This window comes from Heptranchias perlo, chromosome 31, assembly GCF_035084215.1.
Source record: "Heptranchias perlo isolate sHepPer1 chromosome 31, sHepPer1.hap1, whole genome shotgun sequence".
Lineage (NCBI taxonomy): Eukaryota > Metazoa > Chordata > Chondrichthyes > Hexanchiformes > Hexanchidae > Heptranchias > Heptranchias perlo.
Window position 1 is genome coordinate 20,420,819 of NC_090355.1, and position 19,425 is coordinate 20,440,243.

Consider the following 19,425-nt stretch of genomic DNA (forward strand, 5'->3'; position numbering starts at 1 on the left):
TGCAGCATGCACGTAGCTTATGTTGGCAGTGAGCCTGGTGGTCCGAACTTGCAGGATTTATGTGTGACATTTGAAGCATTTTAATATACCAGCACCAAAGTGTGCCCGGCAGCAACGTGGTCATGCATGTGCATGTGACGACAATCTGAAAGATTGCCTGTGTGGCATAGTGCCTCAATGAAGCATCATAAAGGTGAGCATGGGATTAGAATTTTTTTTACCAAACGTGACAGAGTGTGGAAATTCTGTGCCACAAACCATTGTTGAAGCAGAGTCTGTAAATTAATATAACAACAAATTAGATGGCAATATTAAAGGGAATGAGGAACAAGCAGGAGAATAGGAACAGACTAAATGGTTCACATGGAAAAAATACCAGCACAATCTTGATGGGTATCATAGTTGGTTTCTGTGCTGTGACATTCTATGGTTCTTATTGGCAATCATCATAAGGCTGTACACTAATAAAGAAAGTGTGGGCACTCTTACCTTACCAGTCTTCACTAATCCAGAAAATATCTTTTTTATTTGCTCTGGGAACCTGTGGACATGAGAGATTACATTGAGTTGCTTGACTATCTCCACCCATGCACGTTGAACCAGACTCCTGATTGAAGGATGCCTCTTGAGCCCCAAATCCTCTTTTACAGCTCTTCCTGGAGTAAAACCTCCCTAGCAGCATCCTTAAAAAAGCATCCTTGCTGCCTTCCTGAATATCGTCACATTCAATTTGGTGATATCCAGCTCTGCTTTCATTGACCATGTTGTTTATTGAAATGAGCTGACTGGTGAACTGATGATTGGTCAGCTCTCTATGCTACTTGTGCACCATGTGGGTGATACAATGCGATCCTGTCACCATGGCCCCAAAGTTAATGACTTTGTTGAAATAGCACACACAGAAATCTGATGGAAATGGATCAGCTAAGACAATGGAATCAGTTGCACCACTAAGAATGCATAGATGCATAGATGCATTTAAGGGGAAGCTAGGTAGGAATACAAAGGGAAAGGACTGGAAGGATATGCTGATAGGGACAGATAAAGTAGGGAGGAAAGAGGCTTGTGTGGAGCATAAACGCTGGCAATGACCAGTTGGGCCGAATGGCCTGTATCTGTGCTGTAGATGCAATGTAACTAAATGTGATTGCCTGACGAACCATAATGTTGGATGTTTCCTCAGAAGTATCCCAATCACAGTATGTCACTGCATGAAAAATGACATGCAAGGCTGATCAATAGCCAGTGTCTCCTGATTAACTCATCAAGAAGCCACCAGGCCCTGGTGCACCTACCTGGTAACGACCAGGGGGGACGGTTTCAACAGGATGCAAATCATCAGAAAGTCATTTGCAAAGCAGTGTCATCTGCTGTGGCTCGCCTGCAGCATAGGGCTGGCAAGTCCACTGACGGTAATGGTCAGTTGTGGTCTGAAACTTAGCTTCTTGCAGGCATGCTGTAATGCTGCCCCATGGAGATGCACCATGAAGTTTCACAAAGGGCAAACACCCCATGTAACTCCACCACTACTTCACCAGCCATCAAGCAGGGGGTCGGGTGATGGGCTGCTCTGTCTTTTGACTATAGACTGATGCAAGTATATTAGGTTTCCTTTGCTTTCATTTTCACCCATCTGTCCATAGTCCTTGGCTAATGCTGTAAAGGTTATTGTCCTCTATTCTGACATTTCCCCTTCAATTGTTTGAATCCCTTTAAATTCCATCTGCACGGCAATTTTCTGCTCCCGCCACTAGAGTGCTTCCTACAAATGTCCAAATCCGCAGCTGAAGTTATGCATAATTATGATAATAAGCTGACCATGGAAAATTGGGTCTAAATAGTACAATTCCCGTTGGGTCAGTATAACACCTGTTTCAAACCATTCAAGTGTAAACCCATCCATGGTGGAAAATCTAAGTTTTGATCTTCATCCTACCTCGATGTTAGAAGACAGTGAATGATGAAATATAAACCAATCTGTTTAGATGAACAAATATCATATTTGTAGTTTCCAAAGTGAGAACAGGGCCATTATTTACTGTTTGTGTCCATCGGGCTTGTAAGTCATGCAAAACTTGGATGAAAATGAACCATACTATAAAGATACATTTCATAGAACAGGCTTGTCTAGAGTCAATAGGATTGGAGGGATATATTGCTTTTCAAAAACAATAAAATGGAAATGCTTCGTTAGACATAATTTATCCAGGATATATTGGATTTTGGAGATAAGATTGAATGAGGTTCTGAGAGAGGCAATTGCTGCACTCTTCCTGCCCCATTTGTCCTACACAGATATCAGTCCTCAATATGGAACGCGTCCATTGGAATTCTGACCACTGCTGACTGAATCAAATGGCAAGGTTTTATCCAACATAATTGCCACAATCTGTGGCAGCAGATTCCTGGGATTCCAGAAATGACTTTTTTTGTGTCCTCCAAAGTGTTATTAAGGTGTCGTTAGTCAAAGCTAACTAAAAATGTACGGGCAAATAGGCCAGTGGTTTACCATTTTTAAGAAGCAGAACAAAATAATAAAGCACTTCATTTTAAGCAGCAGCGTAATCCCCTGAGTTCAGAATGAAATATATTCACTAGTATAACATGCACAAACCAATTGATGACCTTGAATTATTGATTTTAATTTCCAATTATGAGACCAATGTGCTGTGGAGTCATGCCCATTGGGGGCTGAAATTAAAGTGTCCAAACTCTTCTTAATCAAAGAAACTTTTATCCTGTGGACAGGATTCAAGGCCAGGTAGTGTACTGGTTTAACCCACTGTGCACCAAATCACACTTACCATTTTAAAGGTCATTTTTCACATGTTATATTTCCTTTTCTATATCTTGCCATTTGACAGTCAGGATCAGATCATTTGAAGCATCACAATTAAACATTTAACTGCCTGGCCAGCTTTTTAATTTTGGGAAATGGAAATTTGGACACATTTCTAATATCCCATTTAGTAATGAAGTGAAGAAGGGATTTGTGTTTGAATCCAATGTCATTGTGACCACTGGGTCCAAAACGTGCCAGTTTAAAATCACTGCAGGTAGTTTTAAGAACTAAAAAGTATGTGATAAAATGGCTGCCACCTGCTGGCCTGCTCCTCTTTCCAAGGCCAGTTCCCATCCTTATGTAGCATTCCCCCTCCTCGCCATTATTTGTCTTAGGTACTGTGTAGGGACCAGCTGAAGTGATCTAAAGTTTTTTTTTAACTCCAGATTTCTTCATTTGGCCTCCATGCAAAGACCTGGATCAGTCAGGTTCTCAACTAACTGATGTTTGGTTACACCTTATGATGGTGGTTAAATTGAACTTAAAATCTTATCTCCAAAATCCAATATATCCTGGATAAATTATGTCTAACGAAGCATTTCCATTTTAATTAGAGCATGGGATTCATCATGCTCTGATGGTGCTGAGCAAACAGCTGAATTCTTTCCATTCTGCCCGGCATATCTCCTATTACAATGACCTAGCCCTCTTTCCATGGGCTGCAGCTGCCCTGTTCCACTTGCTGTCTGCTCTCGCAGCCAACGTCCCCCCTAATAATATTAAAAATGATTTGCTCGTGCAGATATAGATAACATATCTGCATATGCAGAAAACCCACTCTCAAACTTGCTGCTATGGGGCTGTTTTTCTGTGGATTAGTAAAACTCCAGCAGGCTCACACCTCCACCCACACAAATTCAAACTGTAAGCCCACATTACGCCAGCTGGCCTCAGTAAAACCTTGCCGATTTGAGTCTCTGCTCGTCTCCTGCCCAGGGTACTTGCCAGTATGAGGTGCCAGCCTACAATTTCAAGGTGTCAGACATGCACTGGTTCAGGGATAAAGTGTCGCCCAAAATGTACATGGCCAAATCTGTTAAGATCAATGCCATCTGAGTTTAATTTTGATTCGTAGTATAAAGGGATACAAAAGAAGTATTGTCCTCAGGAATCTTGGGCTTGTAAAGCCAGAAATTCCTGATCTAAACAAACTGCCTGCTTGGCAGGAGCCCTTGTGATGGCCGACTGGGAGTCTGAAGTAACTTTTTCTCCATTGCTTTTTTTTTATAGCAGTTTAAACATGGTCATTTTCAATCAGAAATTTTTCTATCATGGTCGCCGAGTTCAAGCTCATTAAACTGACTGGGACTCACATGGCACACTAGTTCGGTTTGTTACTGCTGGTAATAGCCTAGGATATTCTAAGCTGTGGCCACGGTGGTCACCTCCCTGGTTAGGTATCGGTAATATGTTAAGGCCCACTGCACTCTCTGTTTGTTCTGTGCCCGACTATTTGGGATTAAAAGTTTCATCTTTGAGGAGCATGTGCATCACAAAATGAATGCTTCCTTTTTAAAATGCATAAAGCTAGCAATCGTGATTCCCTCAACAAATGCCTGGGAGTATCTCAATTCCACAGGGTTTTACAGGTAGCGAGCTGGTTGCTGGAATTCCCAAAGTAATAGCTGGGAATATTTCAATGTTATACTGTTTTATACAGAGGGCTGATAACCAGGGCACTTGAGGTAGAGGCTGGGAGTATTTCAATGTTCTAGTGTTTTACAGGTAGAGAGCAGACAGTTAGGATTCTCGAGGCAGCGGATTTACTATGAGTCTCTCAGTGCCGCAGTGCTTTCTTTGTTGATATGAATTTTGTCAGAGACTATAGTTCAATCACTTAGTTCTGGATATGTCAACCATTATTTCTGTCACGATGATGTGACATGTAAGCAGTGCAATTATGTTACATTCAATGCTTATAAGATGTGGGGAGAATTGACCCAGGAAGATGATCTACCTTTAAGAGTTCAAATTATTTCCTAAAATGTAATTGTAACATATCAAAGAAACAGAAATCACAACAGTTGGATATTGTTCAGGCAACTCACTTCTTTGCCTGCAACTAATCCATGTATTAGTTAAAAAATAAATAAATTCTTTTAATTATCAGTTCACAGGCAGAGTTTTTATTATTAGAGAGAGCATGCACTCAAGAGCCCACCTAATGTTCATTTGTATGACAGTTGGGCCAGGTCATCAGGAGCATGGAAGAAAAATGGACTGTATTTCCATTTTAGGGGAATTACTTTGGCCGTTAGCCCACTTCAATATTTTTAACCTCATTTTTATTAACAACCTCAATTGGTATATTTTTATGCAATCTTTTGACACCTCTATTGCCACATGTAAGTATCCTCTAATAGGTCAAAAGGGAATGTGTTGACCCAGATCTCTGATGAAAGGAGTTTTTCAATAGATTAGTAAGTCAGTAAATGCAATGCCCAATTTGAAACTGAGCCATACTAATCATGAATGTCCCAGGTTCAGTCCTAGGTCTGTGCTGAGTTAACTGATTTCAGTCAGGGTGACAATGGGACTGCTTCCTGGGGTTGGGGAGGTGAAACAACCAGCTAGGGTTCAACTCCTGATTACCATCCAGTGGCCCCTGCTGGAAAGTGTGTGTGCATGTTAGGTCACAACAGGATCAGGCTCATTTGTGATGTCTTCCCTCAGTTAAATAGCCTGCTGACATTTAAGCCCCGAATTTAACCCGGAGCAGGAATCGGGGGGGGGGGGATTGGGGAATGGGGACGGGGGCGCGAGGTGAGAGGCAAACCCCCCTGACCTCGACAGCGTGAAGCCCAGGCGATTTTAACTGCTTCTTCTGGCTCCACATTCAGGTTTTATTTTAGAATCTCACCTTGTTGTTTGCAGCCTACAGCGGACCTTTTGCGGTCCCTTCAAGGACCGTCTGTTAGGCTGCATGTAGACCTGGTTTTCCGGCTGCATTAGGGCAGGCCAATCTTGTAGTGGGCGCCTCAACCAGGTGTTAGGCCCCTTATTTGCATATGCAAAGGAGTAACGCATGTTTCAGGTGTGGGCACTGCATGCCAATATTTTGGCCTTTACCAATATGGCGGGCTGCGCACTTCCGGCTCGTAATAAGAATGCACTTCCTGCCTGGCATATTGGAGGCTGGGCGGCTGAATTTCTAGTCCATTGCTTTTCATTTACTTACATTGAGATACGTTTTCAAATCATTTTTTTATTTAATATATATGCAACGTAATAAGAACAACAACTGCATTTATATAGCACCTCAAGTAAAACATCTCAAGGATAATAAGCATTATTATCATAGACAAAGTGATACGTTGAGAGAGAAGTAGGGAATCTGGGGAAATTTCAATAGTGAGCCCTTTCAGGCCTTAGTAAGAAAATTAATAATCACTGGTGGACATATTTTTGTTCAAATTAGTGGTCAGAAGATCCAGAAGCAATGAACTGCCTGAGGCTGGGTCTAATACACAGCGCCCTTCCCAATCATTGGCTGCTTCATTCAGACTGCTGTGTATTGTTTGATGCTTTACCCTGGGCCCTGTATTTATGAAATGTCATCTCTGAGTATTACAATAAAAGGCTGCCTAGAGTTTTTCTTCTTGTTACGCTAGATTAAGCATTTCTAATTTATATTTGCCTATGACAAAATTGAAGAAGGTTTCATTCTGTGACAGTATTCCAGGCATTTAAACATCCTCGCAGTGACAAGAATTTTCAAAGATGAGCACTGGGAGGGAGGGATTTTTCATCTGCCAAATAAAATTATTCATATAAAGTTTGCCATGACAGCAATCATTTCACTGATTTGTTTAAGTAATTCACATGAAATTATGCTTTTTGGTCTTAATTCTGATTTAGATACTTTTGAATGATTAGAGTAAGTGTATTACCAAATTATTTATATTTGACCTTTTCCATTAACTACTAATCTATAATTGAATAGTGACTAATACAGGCAGTATATACACATCATCTTAATCAGTGCATTTACCAAAAAATGATTGCAAAGTATAGAATTCATATTTATTTTCCAATTTTTTTTGAACAGAATGTTTTTTATTTGTTATGGAGCATTTGTTATGGTTTAAGTATAGAATTGTGAAAACCTGCGTGCTGAAACAAAGGCATAAAATTAAAATTACCAAACAAAATCCTTCTTATTCTCATGGCTGTTTATGGGATTTTGCTGTGTGCAAAATGGCCGCCACATTAGTTTGCAGAACAATGGTAACTGCACTTCAAAGTAACTCAATGGGTCGATTTTGACTTTGGGGCACCCGACCAGCGGAGAGCGCCGGCCAGTTGCCTGTATCCATGGCAGCGAGACAGCTCAATGCAGCTTGCCTGGTTAAGCCCAGCTAGCAGCAAGTTAAGTGCAGTAGGTAGGGTCACAATTGTGGAGCGGGGGGAATCTCGGGGGCCCGCAGCAGCCCTGATTTACTTTTGAGGGGCCTGAGGGACTGCTCCTTGAGCACCACAGAAATAATTTCAAACTTATCTTGGCTGGACCTCTTCGGCTCTGTCACTCACGGAACTGATCGAAGCGTTGCATGGCAATAAGGGCTCGAGGACTCCGATTTGCATGTTAAAAGGGGCCTTCCGTCTGAAACAGGCTGGGGCTTTGGTGTCCCGTGATAGACCCCTTTCAAAATGCTACCGGCCACCTCATTGGAGTTAAAGGGGTGGTAAGGTTACTGACTCCAAGTTGAGGCCAGTTAATACTGTTTACTGTTAATATCGGGCGCAACAAGTTAAATCACCCCCATTGTATGTGTAGGACTATGGGATGTTTCTGAGCAATGTGATAAAGGACTATATAAGTGCAAGATTTGTATTTTTAGGTATTTTATGTATTCTGGACTAGCAAGAAATGAAACTCGTGTATGAGTTGCTGTTCTATGCCAGAGAGCTTAAAGGAGAAAGATAGACCAGGAAACTCTGTACTAAAGTGTTTTCCACCTTTTTCAACAGACTTTGTACAACCTACTACATCATGGACTTTGTTTAATCCATTTAATATAATGTAAATTTTGGTTTATTTCCAAATTTTGTTTTCCTATCATCTCATTTGCTTCATACATATCATTGTATATTGTTTCTCTTGCTAATAAGAATTGGATTTTCATTAATTTTAGAGATAGAATTTCACCAAGAATACTTACTTAAAAAAAATTAAAGTTACAAAAGAAATCATCACTTGAACATCCTTGTGACATATTTTGGATTATCTTTGCTCAAGTAATGAGTCCTGGTCATTTCATTGGGGCGCTGGGTGAGAGGCATTAATCCCGACAGACGAGATGGTATTTAGGATTAACTGATTTTTAGTGAGGGGCCTGTTTTGGGATATTTCAAATAGTCTCTTTGAAAATGCCCAAATTTTATTCATTCTAAAGAATTGCCTAAATCGAGCATTATATTCCATTTAAATGCACAACCTTGTGTGATAAGTTTATATTTATTGTGCTATTTTAACCCACGACAGACAATGATTTTAGCATCTAATACCTCAACATACCTCTTGTGTGGTGAGGAGAGGGCTGTTTAGGGTTTGGTCTGTCGTGCTCAGCAATCTCATTGAAATTCACTTTTAGAACTTGGCAACTCTGACTGAGGGAGATTAATTAACAAGCAGAATGGAAAGGATATGAACTCCGAAACACTCTGGGTTAATGATTGTATCTCTTCTCACATTAACTCAGCTCCCTCACATTGTTGAGCTTGGCGTCGGTGTCTCCTGCAAGCCAGTTCCCTGATGGTAATGATGTCATCCACACTCTCTGTTAAAATAGCTTCAAAAATAAACTGAAATGAATGAAAGAATGTTAATTAAAGACCAGATATAAGTCTCATAATCTTTGCAAGAGTAGTTGTGAGGCGAGGCAGAGGGCAGGACAGAGGTAATACTCCATCTGCACTGTATTTATATACAGAACCAATGAGGAATTTTCATCATTCTTTACAGTACGATTTTGGGAGACTGAAGATCGGCAATAGCATACCCTTTGTGAGAAAAATGACAATTATGGATGATCCCCTGTAATTAATTTAATTTTTAAAAGAAGTTACTGACTGTGTCGCTGCCTCTTTACATATAACCAATGTTGAATCTTTGCATGTTAAAGGTACTTTTTAATGAGACGACTTCGTTATCTCTTTCGTTAATAATTTGTTCTCTTGTATGTAATGCTAAAAATATTCCTAATAACATCTAGTGCTGTTTGGGTAATGGATTCTATGTGACGTTTTCCTAAAAACTGAAGCAAAGCCATCAAAAATAATGTTAATTGAAGAGACAAGTTGGAATCGTTATCATGAAGCCACTTTACTACAACACTCATTTATTTCTCTTTCTTTATCCTGCAGCAATTGAATCACCCCAATATAATTAAGTATTTGGACTCATTTATTGAGGACAATGAGCTGAACATTGCTCTGGAATTAGCAGATGCAGGCGATCTCTCTCAGATGATTAAGGTGAGGAGAAAAAGATCTTTTAGCAAGTCAAGAGTCAGAATTATCCTTGGGCAAGTTGATAAGATGATCTAGTGCTGAAAATCAGGCACTAAAATGATTATTTATTAACAAAGTACTGGTAATGCAGAATATCAAGTGAAACACAGTAACACAATTGCAGAATTGCATACTACAACTCCTGTGTGGAGATAAAAAGAAAAACTGAAAATGCTGGAAATCTGAAGTATAAGCAGAAATTGCTGGAGATTCACAGCAGGCTAATTGGGATCTTAAACATTAATTTATCTTTCTCTTTCAGGTGCCGATTGACTGGCATTTCCCGCATTTTTTGGTTTTCTTTCATCTGTTTGTGTAGTTTGTTTGTAAATGATATGGCAATTCGTCAAAGTATTTTAACATAAATGAATGTCATGTTTTGCAGAAATACCCTAGGATGTTATCTAGAGATATGTGAAGGTGTACATTGCACACCCAAATTTCAAGCCATCCTTTTCAAATTAGTTTTTCCTGGGCTGGTCCTTCTCTCACGACGACTCCATTTTCTATTTGGCTAGAGCTTTTGAGAAGTCCCCTTTTAATGAATCTTTGTTACATTTAGAATAGCCAAGGTAGTTGTGGTCTTTTGCATGTTTCTGACAAAGGATTATGCACTGGTGCCTGGCCACTTGAAGGAAACACTATGAATGTAGCCAGCCTACCTATTTAGTTGGTTTGAGCATATTGTGTAGTAATCAAGACTTTGACCAAAAAGTTGAGTCTGGCTTTAATCCAGCAGATGTAGCAGAAAACTTAAGCATGTTTCACTAAAAATTGGTTTCAGCAAATGGGCCTCTCCTCTTCAAACGAGAACTAGACTTGTGTCAGGCATCCTCTGAGAAGTGACCTTATGTTTGATGGACTAGTGTCATTTTCAAGTTGCATTCTACCTGATTCTGATGTCAACTTTGTGTTGGTCTTTTGAGCTGCTTTCAAATTGGATTTGTGTTGTACCAGTGCCACTGATGCATGGGTCTTGCACAGTCCGTGGAGACCCCAAAGTAAACTTCCCAGATTCACTGGGATGACACAGTAAAGAAAAAGGATCGGGCTTAACAAACCTGTTAAGTGCACCTGGGGTTTGCCACCAGTTACATGAGATCTACATATCAGGATACAGCATGAAACCAATATAAAAGAGATCCCGATTATCTGTTAAATAATGCATAATGATCCTGCTTGATGGCAACCAATAAGCAGCACAATGAACTGACCTACATGTGCTTTACACTCCATGAAAGGTAGACCACAGGTCCCTTCCCAGTTGTTTCATTATTTTTAAACAAACATGCTGACCTGACAATGGACTTTGAACAAAAATTTCTGTCAGTTTTCTAACTTTTGTTCCTGACTAAAAATTAATTGGAAATGTTAAAAAGATAAAATACATTTTATGATTACAAATATGCTTTACACATTCAAAGGGCACCATTTCCCCAGCGCCCCCATTAAAGCTGGCATAAAGGCACAAGAACCAAAATCTTAAAGGTGACACTGTCCTTAGTCATCCATAAATCAAACTCACAAAATACAATCACACTCCCACAGGAAATGGCAGGGAAATCCCTAAATACAAACCGCACGTATTCACATCAACAAAGAAAGAAACCTACCTATTATTTTTTGTCTCCTGACTTTCCCTTCAAATGAGCATGGAACAGCAATTCTGTCTCCAAGAAGTTATATTTTCTTTTTTTATTTCACTTGAGATAAGTGCAATACCTGCCAGATACATAATACATTGAGCCTCAGGCACTGACTTCTGCTCAGGAACTACCGATTTATTCATGCAGCAATCAATGAGCTTCACCTGATAGCGTGTCTGAAAAGCTCACAATATCTTAATAATATTAAAAGAGATGTACAAGTTAAACTTGCTTGACCTTGCAATTTTTATCACACGATCAGGAAAGCTCACCCTCAGATGTGTACCGTTGCATTAAAATTTGATGCTGTTTTAAAGTTATATTCTGCACCAAGTATCCCCGCTATTCGGAAGGTGTTGACCCATACTAGACTGTGACTTATAGCCATTGGCACCCTCCAGCGCCTCACCCAAGTAACCATCGCTCATCTATGTGCTTGGACAGAGCCACGTTTGATCCTGTAATCAACTGTCATTCACATTACGTGCGTTTCTTGCAGGGATTACTGGTTGGGGATCAATAAGTGGGAATAGTGACTGATTTTTTCCTCTTCTTAGCCCATGGACACTGCGATCAATTGTAGTGCTCTAATTGCTACCAGAGATGAGATCAACTAACTCAGCACAAACCAGAGATCAAAGCTGGAACCTTCCTGTCATGTGTGGCTCAGTATCACATTGAGCTAGAAGTGGGGGTAAAGGGGAGATTGCCAATTATATCCTATTATTTTGCAAAAGTTATTTACCTTGTTACTGGACATTCCCACCTGGTTATTAGCTTTCAGGCAGTGTCATTATAGTGACATGCACAATGATTTGATGCTAAAGTTCCTCTGAGTGCCTGAGAACTTTATCATGAGAAATAGCTCAGCCAGTCTGAACACCAACTTTCTGAGCAGGGAACCAAAGACTTTGAGGTTTCAATTTTTCCTGTTCCTGAGAGTTCAGCTGCCATTTTGGGGAGCATTAAAAATGCAACTGTCTTTATTGAATGGAAAAATTTTACAGCTGGAGTAGTTGAAAAGGTACATTAAGATGTTACAAGATTTGAAAGTACATTCCTTCAATCTTTACGATGGCAGTCATGCAGTCGTGTAAATTTAAGTAAGGTCTTCGGCACAGATGTGGCGTGTTACCTAAATCAAATGAGCTGGCTTATGAATCAGATCAAGTAATTCAATCAAACCTGCAGCAAACATGAATATTTTGTCCTGACCTCACTGTATAACTTCTTTCAGGCAAAATGGCACTCCCTGTCATCGTAACCCATATGGATCCATGGCCTGTGCTGATACTCAACAGACTGCTAGTACAAAGAATGTTTCTATCCCCTCATGATGAATGATAGTAGAACTCTGAGTGCCACAACCATCTGAACCATCAAAAAAACAGATACCGAAATCAAATTTAACATTTGTAAGCACATAACATGTTAAGACACAGTAAATAACAGCAGACTAGTCCTGACATTAATATCTAATAGATGCATAGGAGCTATAATATCCCCTGTGGCGTAAGTAACTAAATCATTGGTAGATTATGATCATGATTCAGTTAAGGCAGCCTGCCAATCCTGTTCATCAATATACCCCAACTACAGCAATGCAATCTTGTATGATTGTTTCTGTAGTCTAGAAAATCCTGATCGCATGTAAATCAAGGGTTAACTGTGTGATATCAGTGCCTCTGCTACCTGGACTCCCAATATTTGTGATATGACACGAGGTTGCACCTATTCTGTGCAACCTCGTGTCATATGACGGGTTGCCTGAGGGAGTGTGTCCACCAGGTTCACAGCTGGCAGCATTTAATGGGCTGCAACAGCTATTTAACTGGCTTTATTCTCACCCTCTCACCCACACACTGCCAGATTAACTGATGCTGGATGCACTAGAGCTCATGCTGGATGGGGGCATGGATCCAGGACCCGGTGGAATGGTGAGGGCTGATGTCCACCTGCCTGAAATTGCCATCTCTCCAGACAGCAGTACATGCCACACTTCCGGCCTTCTCCCTTCAGAGCACCATGCCAGTGGAACATGGGAGGCAAGACCAAGCTGTCAGGAGCACCCACCAGAGATACAGCCAGCAGCGGCTCCATGTCTGGACCCAGCTGCCATGAGACCAGAATCACCTCAGTTCCTTGACCGTTCTGTACGGCATGAAGAGCCAACCACCTGCCATGATCCTGCCCTGGGGATAGCACATAGAAGAAGCTCTAGAATAGGTGATGGAAAGGGACGTGTAGGCACCCAGACAAAGCACGGCGACAGGAAAGAGTGAGGTGATTGTTTGCACTTTGCAATTATTGCATTAAAATAATTGTGCACTGACATGGTACTTTATTATTCATGGAGGTTACAACCATACAGGAAAGGGTGCACTCATCTGGTGCTGACTTATTCACTATGGTGATCATTACAGTCATGTTGAGGTAAAGGGGGCTGATTTGTTGCCAAGTTGTAGGGTGGATAGTGGATTGAGGGAATATGTCTTTATTTGTAAGTCAGGGAGAAGGAGGTCAGGCTGCGGTGTGAAAGGTAGACTGAGTTACACAGACAAGAAGACTTTCAAGATGATTTGTCCTCTCATGCCCCTTACAGCAGTCAGCGATAACCCCTCTGAGCACAGGTCATGCTGATGGTCTGCTCCATGTAGTTCCACTGGAGCAAGGGTCTCCTTGCCAGCCATGTCAAAGTACAGCCCTCTCTGAATTGTGAAGGGCACAACATTCTATCACTATTCTGGACACTCGATCTGGAGGAGACTGCAGATCCCCTGACCTGTCGAGGCAGCCAAAGTGTGTTTTCAACACCCCGATACTCCTCTTGATGACTGTCCTATTGGATGTATGTGTATCATTGTACGGCTCCTCTGCTGCTGCTCATGTCACTCTGACTGGGGCCATGGAACAGGGGGTAGGCTCTGCCACCCACCTGTTGATTGGATTCTCTTCCACGAAGAGGTCTGGGAGGGCTGAATGACAAAGGGTGAAGGCATCGTGTCAATATCCTGCACGGAGGATGTCTGATTGCTGTCACATGCTATCTGGACATTGAGGGAGTGGAATCCCTTCCCGTTCACGGAGCTGAATGAGTGCTCTGTGGGTGTCCTCAATGCAATGCGGGTGCTATCAGTTGCACCCTGGACCTTGGGGAAATCAGCAACCCCTTATGGCCCTAACTCCCTGTTGCCTTGCTGTGATGCCAAAGCTGATGAATTGGGTTGCTCTGTTGTAAAGAGCACCAGTCACATGATGAATACATGACCCTACTGCTCCCTGGGTGATGGTGTAGACATCCTCCATAGCTGCCTGAAATGACCCTGTGACATTGAAGTTGAGATCAATGGTCACCTTCATAGCCACTGAGGGAGCAGTGCAGCACGGCTTGAGGTCTTCCTGCAGCAGGGCGCAGAGATGCCCTATTGCCTCGTCTGCAGAACTCCTCAGAGAAGGCCTGATCTGACTAGTGCTGCCAGTATATTTTATGGAGGGAGGGGTTGGGTGATACCTGGTGGACTGCATCTTCCTTGAATGGTGCCGGACTCTCCTTTGCTCCATCCTGTGCTGCTCCTCCTCTTTCTCTGAAGATAATGGCGTAAAGTGGCACGCCCATTGGAGAAGCCATAGCTGCTCCTGAGATGCCCTGACTTCAGGTTGGGGGACGGGGGGCGGGCGGGTCCAAAAATGTTCCAGTGCACTGTCCTGTGAGGCACAATCAGAATCAAGTGCAGGTATTTGTAGAGAGAATTCCACAAAAAAAAAAGTTCAAAAAGCATTTCGAAGCTTCGAAAATCAATGTTTAAACTCACAAACTCCTCACTTCCACCGTGATCAGCTGATGGTGGCAGCTGCTGTGCCTCATTTACCTCAGTCTAGCTGAGCCAGAATCCAGTGGCAAACCCAGGAAACCTGCAGCTGTTACACCACTGGCTCACACTCTGACATGTGCAAGTAAGGCCAGCGGGGTCCCACAAGGCTATTCGTGGGAAAGCTCAGAAAGTCCGAGGGAACTCGGGGGAGGTGTTTTAAAGGCGCACAACGGGCAGAAATGACTTCCATCCAATTTTCCTGACTGGGAAAATTTCCTCCGCCATTTATACGCTGGTAATGTGCTGTATACAATGAGGAAATTCCTTCCCTTACTGTCTGGTTTCTTCTGATTATAAGTCAAAGCACTCAGAGCACACATCTTGTATTCCATCAAATGCAGTGCGTTTTGATAAAGGTAATTTTGCAATGCTGCCTTGAACTGAAACAAGCCAGTGAAAGTGATGATGAATAAAAGCAGAGCCACATTCATATTTAGAGTGTCGAGGAATGCTGAGTGTATGCAGATCCATTCAGGGTTTTTTGTTCAATTTAAAAACTCTGGAGTGAGAGCTCACATGGTGTTTCAATGTGGAAATGCACCATATGGTGTGGTACTGAGCCTACAGATGAAGAAGATTGCAGGCTCAATCCTTAGTGCTGAGCTGGTTGATCCCAGCAAAGGGCAATCAGAATATTACAATTGGCTTCAACATCGCTGGGCTAGGGAGGGGGAAAATATTGGTTACTTGTCTTGATTGCTAACCAGTGACCTCTGCTACAAAGTGTGTGCAAGTGGATATTGGGTCAGGACAGGATGGGGCTCAGCTACACTACGCCTACAGTTAATTTAGTGCTGACAGTCACAGCCCAGGCTCACAGCAGCAAATTGGTAAATACTGGAGGACTGCTGGGATCTGTAGAACTTTACCCCGGCATAAGTTAGAACTTTAAGGGCAGGTGGGGAGAAACTGGGCAAAAAGGACTACATCGTAGTAATCTGCATCTAGGTTTTACCATTATCTGTATTTCCTTTGAAGAATTTGGATATCTCACAACAAACGCAGAGGATATTTGGATATACTGCACGATCTGCTACCTTGTGTTCTGCTAGAATCATAGAAAGGTTACAGCACAGAAGAAGGCTATTCGGCCCATCGAGTCCACGCCGGCTCTATGCAAGAGCAATCTAGCTAGTCCCACTCCCCCACCCTTTCCCTGTAGCCCTGCAAATTTAGGGCTATGCAATGAAAAAAAAACACTTGGGCATTTTAAAATTATTTTAATTATTACTTTTTTCTATTGGGAACTCCCTTTGCTGAGGCTTCTTCATCACATAAGACAGTGAGATACTTGCTCCTATGGGATGTCATTAGGCCCCAGTCAGACAACGTAATATTGCTATAGCTATTTGCTACTACCCATATCATTGGATGCCATTGGTGCTAAATTGTTTGAAAAGTCCCTTTCATGGAACAAATTATCCTATTTGTCTTTTATTCACCCCCATTTTCTTTCTCCCAGCACCCTCTCTAAATTCTTCAGTTTACGATGTGGGATGTTCCAGATAGCAGTATCATCCTGTAGACAGTTTTCACTCCTGTGATACCCTGGCTGGAACTCACTGGAAAGACACTCTATAAGGGCAAACCCAATCATAAGTGAGAGCAGAGAAAAGGATTTGAAATAAAACCAGTAAATGCTGGAAACACTCAGCAGGTGAGGCAGTATCTGTGGCGAGAGAAACAGAGTTGACGTTTCAGGTCGATGACCTTTCATCAGAACTGGAAGAAGTTAGAGATTTACAAACGGAAATCCCGTCGGAGAGAAGGGCAGAACTTCTTCCAGGTGGGCATTCTTGGAAGAGAATTGGTAGTGAATTAAACACAAAATCAAAAGCAAATTACTACGGACGCGGATTCCAGCATTCACAGTATTTTGTTTTTGTGAAAAGGATTTAAAACCTGGCCGTAGGAAGGAGTCCAGAGCTTTAGCACGGTTCCTGTGGTGTGCCAGGGACGTACAATTTGTGATTTAACAAAGTGAAATAATACATACGTAGTAGTTGTACATTCCTCACTATAGGGCCCACATTGCCTTTTATCCGAGTTTGGATCGGTTCAGATAACATTTTCTTACCCTTAATAGCACTGGGGAAGAGGTCAGAAATGGAAACGGATTTCAATTCTAGCTCATTAATTGATCTTTGTCAATGTAGAAATCTTTAAATTTCGACACAATTTAACACACTGCTTTAAATAATTTTCTTCCAATAAATGTGACTTGCTTATGCAGCAGAATTTGCCAGCGACAAACATGGCTAGATTATCAAGTAACAACTGCATACAACAAACACTTTGTCAAATTTCCTTCAACTGTATTGTCTTTTTAATGAATTATTTATGAAGGATTACAGATTGGTACTCATGGGACATTACTGCATAAACCAAATGAGGAATTGGGTTCTCTTTTAGTTAAATGTCAGCTGATTTAAATAACTATTCCATTGTGAGTGTTGAACCTAGTCAGGCAGATGAAAGATAAATAAAAATAAAGGAAAAAAGGAACAACTCCAGTTTGCTATTGAACAAATAATTACCAGTCACAATTACCTGTGCAACATTAAGGAGTATTTGTGGAATGATGTGAATAAGAGTTGCTTTTATATTGTAGTCATTCACACATAATTTTGTTGGTGTAAGACATTTATAAATATTCCATTGAATTATTTTAGCATTGTAAATTATCCACATAATGTACTTAAAAATTAAGCCATTGAAATCGTACTTTGCAATATTAGTAGTGAATGTATTAAATTAAAAGGGTTAATGCCTTTGTTAAAATAACAGACAGAGGAACTTCATATTTGTTACCAATACTGCACAGTGTGACCCGAACCCATTAATTGTTAAAATGTGCATCTTTGATATTGAGCTGATGGGATTTATGGCTTTCTAATAGACAGTAACCGTTTGCTTAATTTTGGTGTTTATTATTTTAAATGATGACACAACTGTTTTGTATTTCATGACTATTCATAGATTAGGTGGTGCCACTAGTTAAAGACAGCTGCCCTGATGGTTCAGTGGTTAGATGCACTGCACAGTTTTGTATTAAGCCATTGAGATCAGGAACATCCCAGACTTGATCCGTGGTCTGTGTTGTGTTAGCTAGGATGGCATTGCAGATGTTTCAATTGGCCACAGCACATTCACCTGTGCACCTAAGTCAAGTAGATGCTCAGGAAAATCAGGAATAAAGATACCTGGAATATAACAGTTAGTCATGTGAGGAATTTATGGGATCCTTCATTAACTTTGGAAAGACATTCCTGTTGGAACAAGTCAAACACATGGGACCATATAGACACAGGACCATATAGATATAGGACCACATAAGTTCCTACAATTCATTGCTGATTAATCATTGTTCTGTAGAGAAAACACAAGGCAGCCTATGGCCCAACAGTCTTGTTTACCTAATCTTTGTCCTTATTTGGTTGAACCCAGACCCATACAAATGTCAGTATCAGTGACATTTGATCCAATTGATTTGCGATTAAGAAATTCTTTTCTACATAATTTATTAAAATGACACTGGTTGATAATTAGCTTTTTCTGTCAACCAGCAAGATGGTTATTAAATAGATATCCCTTTAAAATAGAAAAATAATCAGCTTTGAGAAACATTTTCTTAGCTGCTCTGAATTAGTAAATGAAACCTCAAAGATGCTAACTGTTTTTAGAGCTATTTCATTTAACTGTTACAACCTAATTAATCTCACCTCTACTAATTAAGGATTCTGATCCAATCCAGAGCTGAGTTTTTTTCATTGAAATAATTAGAAATCGACAGAGCACCAAATGTTAGTCCAGGAGGGAATGAGTTAAATGGTAATATGAATATGAATAATGCTTTTTGTTATGCAACATTTCAGCAATCGCTGCATGAATGGCACTTGTTCCTGGAGTCATAGTGCCCGAGTCTAAACCTCATTGTTTATTCATTCATCTTTTATTCATTCTTTCCACAGTACTTCAAAAAGCAAAAGAGGCTAATCCCAGAAAGAACGATATGGAAATATTTTGTGCAGTTATGCAGCGCAGTCGAACACATGCACTCCCGAAGGGTGATGCACAGAGGTAAAAAAAACAAAACAAGGCCAAAAAAAAGCATTCCTTTCCATCGAAAACCAGAGTTCAGTTTAATGGGAGCACAGGATAAGTTAAGAAAAGCTGTTTGTGACTCTGCTTTACTGATCATACGATACGTGTGTGTATATGTGTGTGTCTGTCTATGTGTATGTGGGGGAGTGGGTAGCTGCAGGCTACAGGTCCACAGGGAATGTCCCACATTATAGACACTTCTGTTTCTTACCATTATAACTGAAGACACCATGCACATTTGATTAGCCTGGTATCTGGTCACAGAGGGCTTAGTGGGGAAAGTCAGGGCATCATTTAATGCTGGGTTGTTTATTCAGTAGGTGTGCAATGACTGACTATAGAGGCAATGTGCTTTCCCTGGTCTACATTGCTTGAATTTTAAAGAGGAATTCAACCCTGATTAAAACTGTAATGAAACAGTAAGGGTTTTTTTTAATATATAAACTGT

The 19,425-nt window shown here is 41.0% G+C and overlaps 1 protein-coding gene across 7 annotated transcripts in view; it reads left to right on the plus strand.

Annotated features, from left to right (window-relative positions):
• The window catches only part of LOC137300552 (serine/threonine-protein kinase Nek6-like), a 175,376-nt gene that overhangs the window by 92,483 nt on the left and 63,468 nt on the right, over positions 1 to 19,425 (plus strand). For all 7 annotated transcript variants that reach the window (XM_067969694.1, XM_067969692.1, XM_067969695.1 and 4 more), the window contains 2 exons: positions 9,209 to 9,319; positions 18,845 to 18,953. In XM_067969694.1, the coding sequence (XP_067825795.1) occupies positions 9,209 to 9,319; positions 18,845 to 18,953 (220 nt within the window). The remainder of the gene's footprint in view (positions 1 to 9,208; positions 9,320 to 18,844; positions 18,954 to 19,425) is intronic.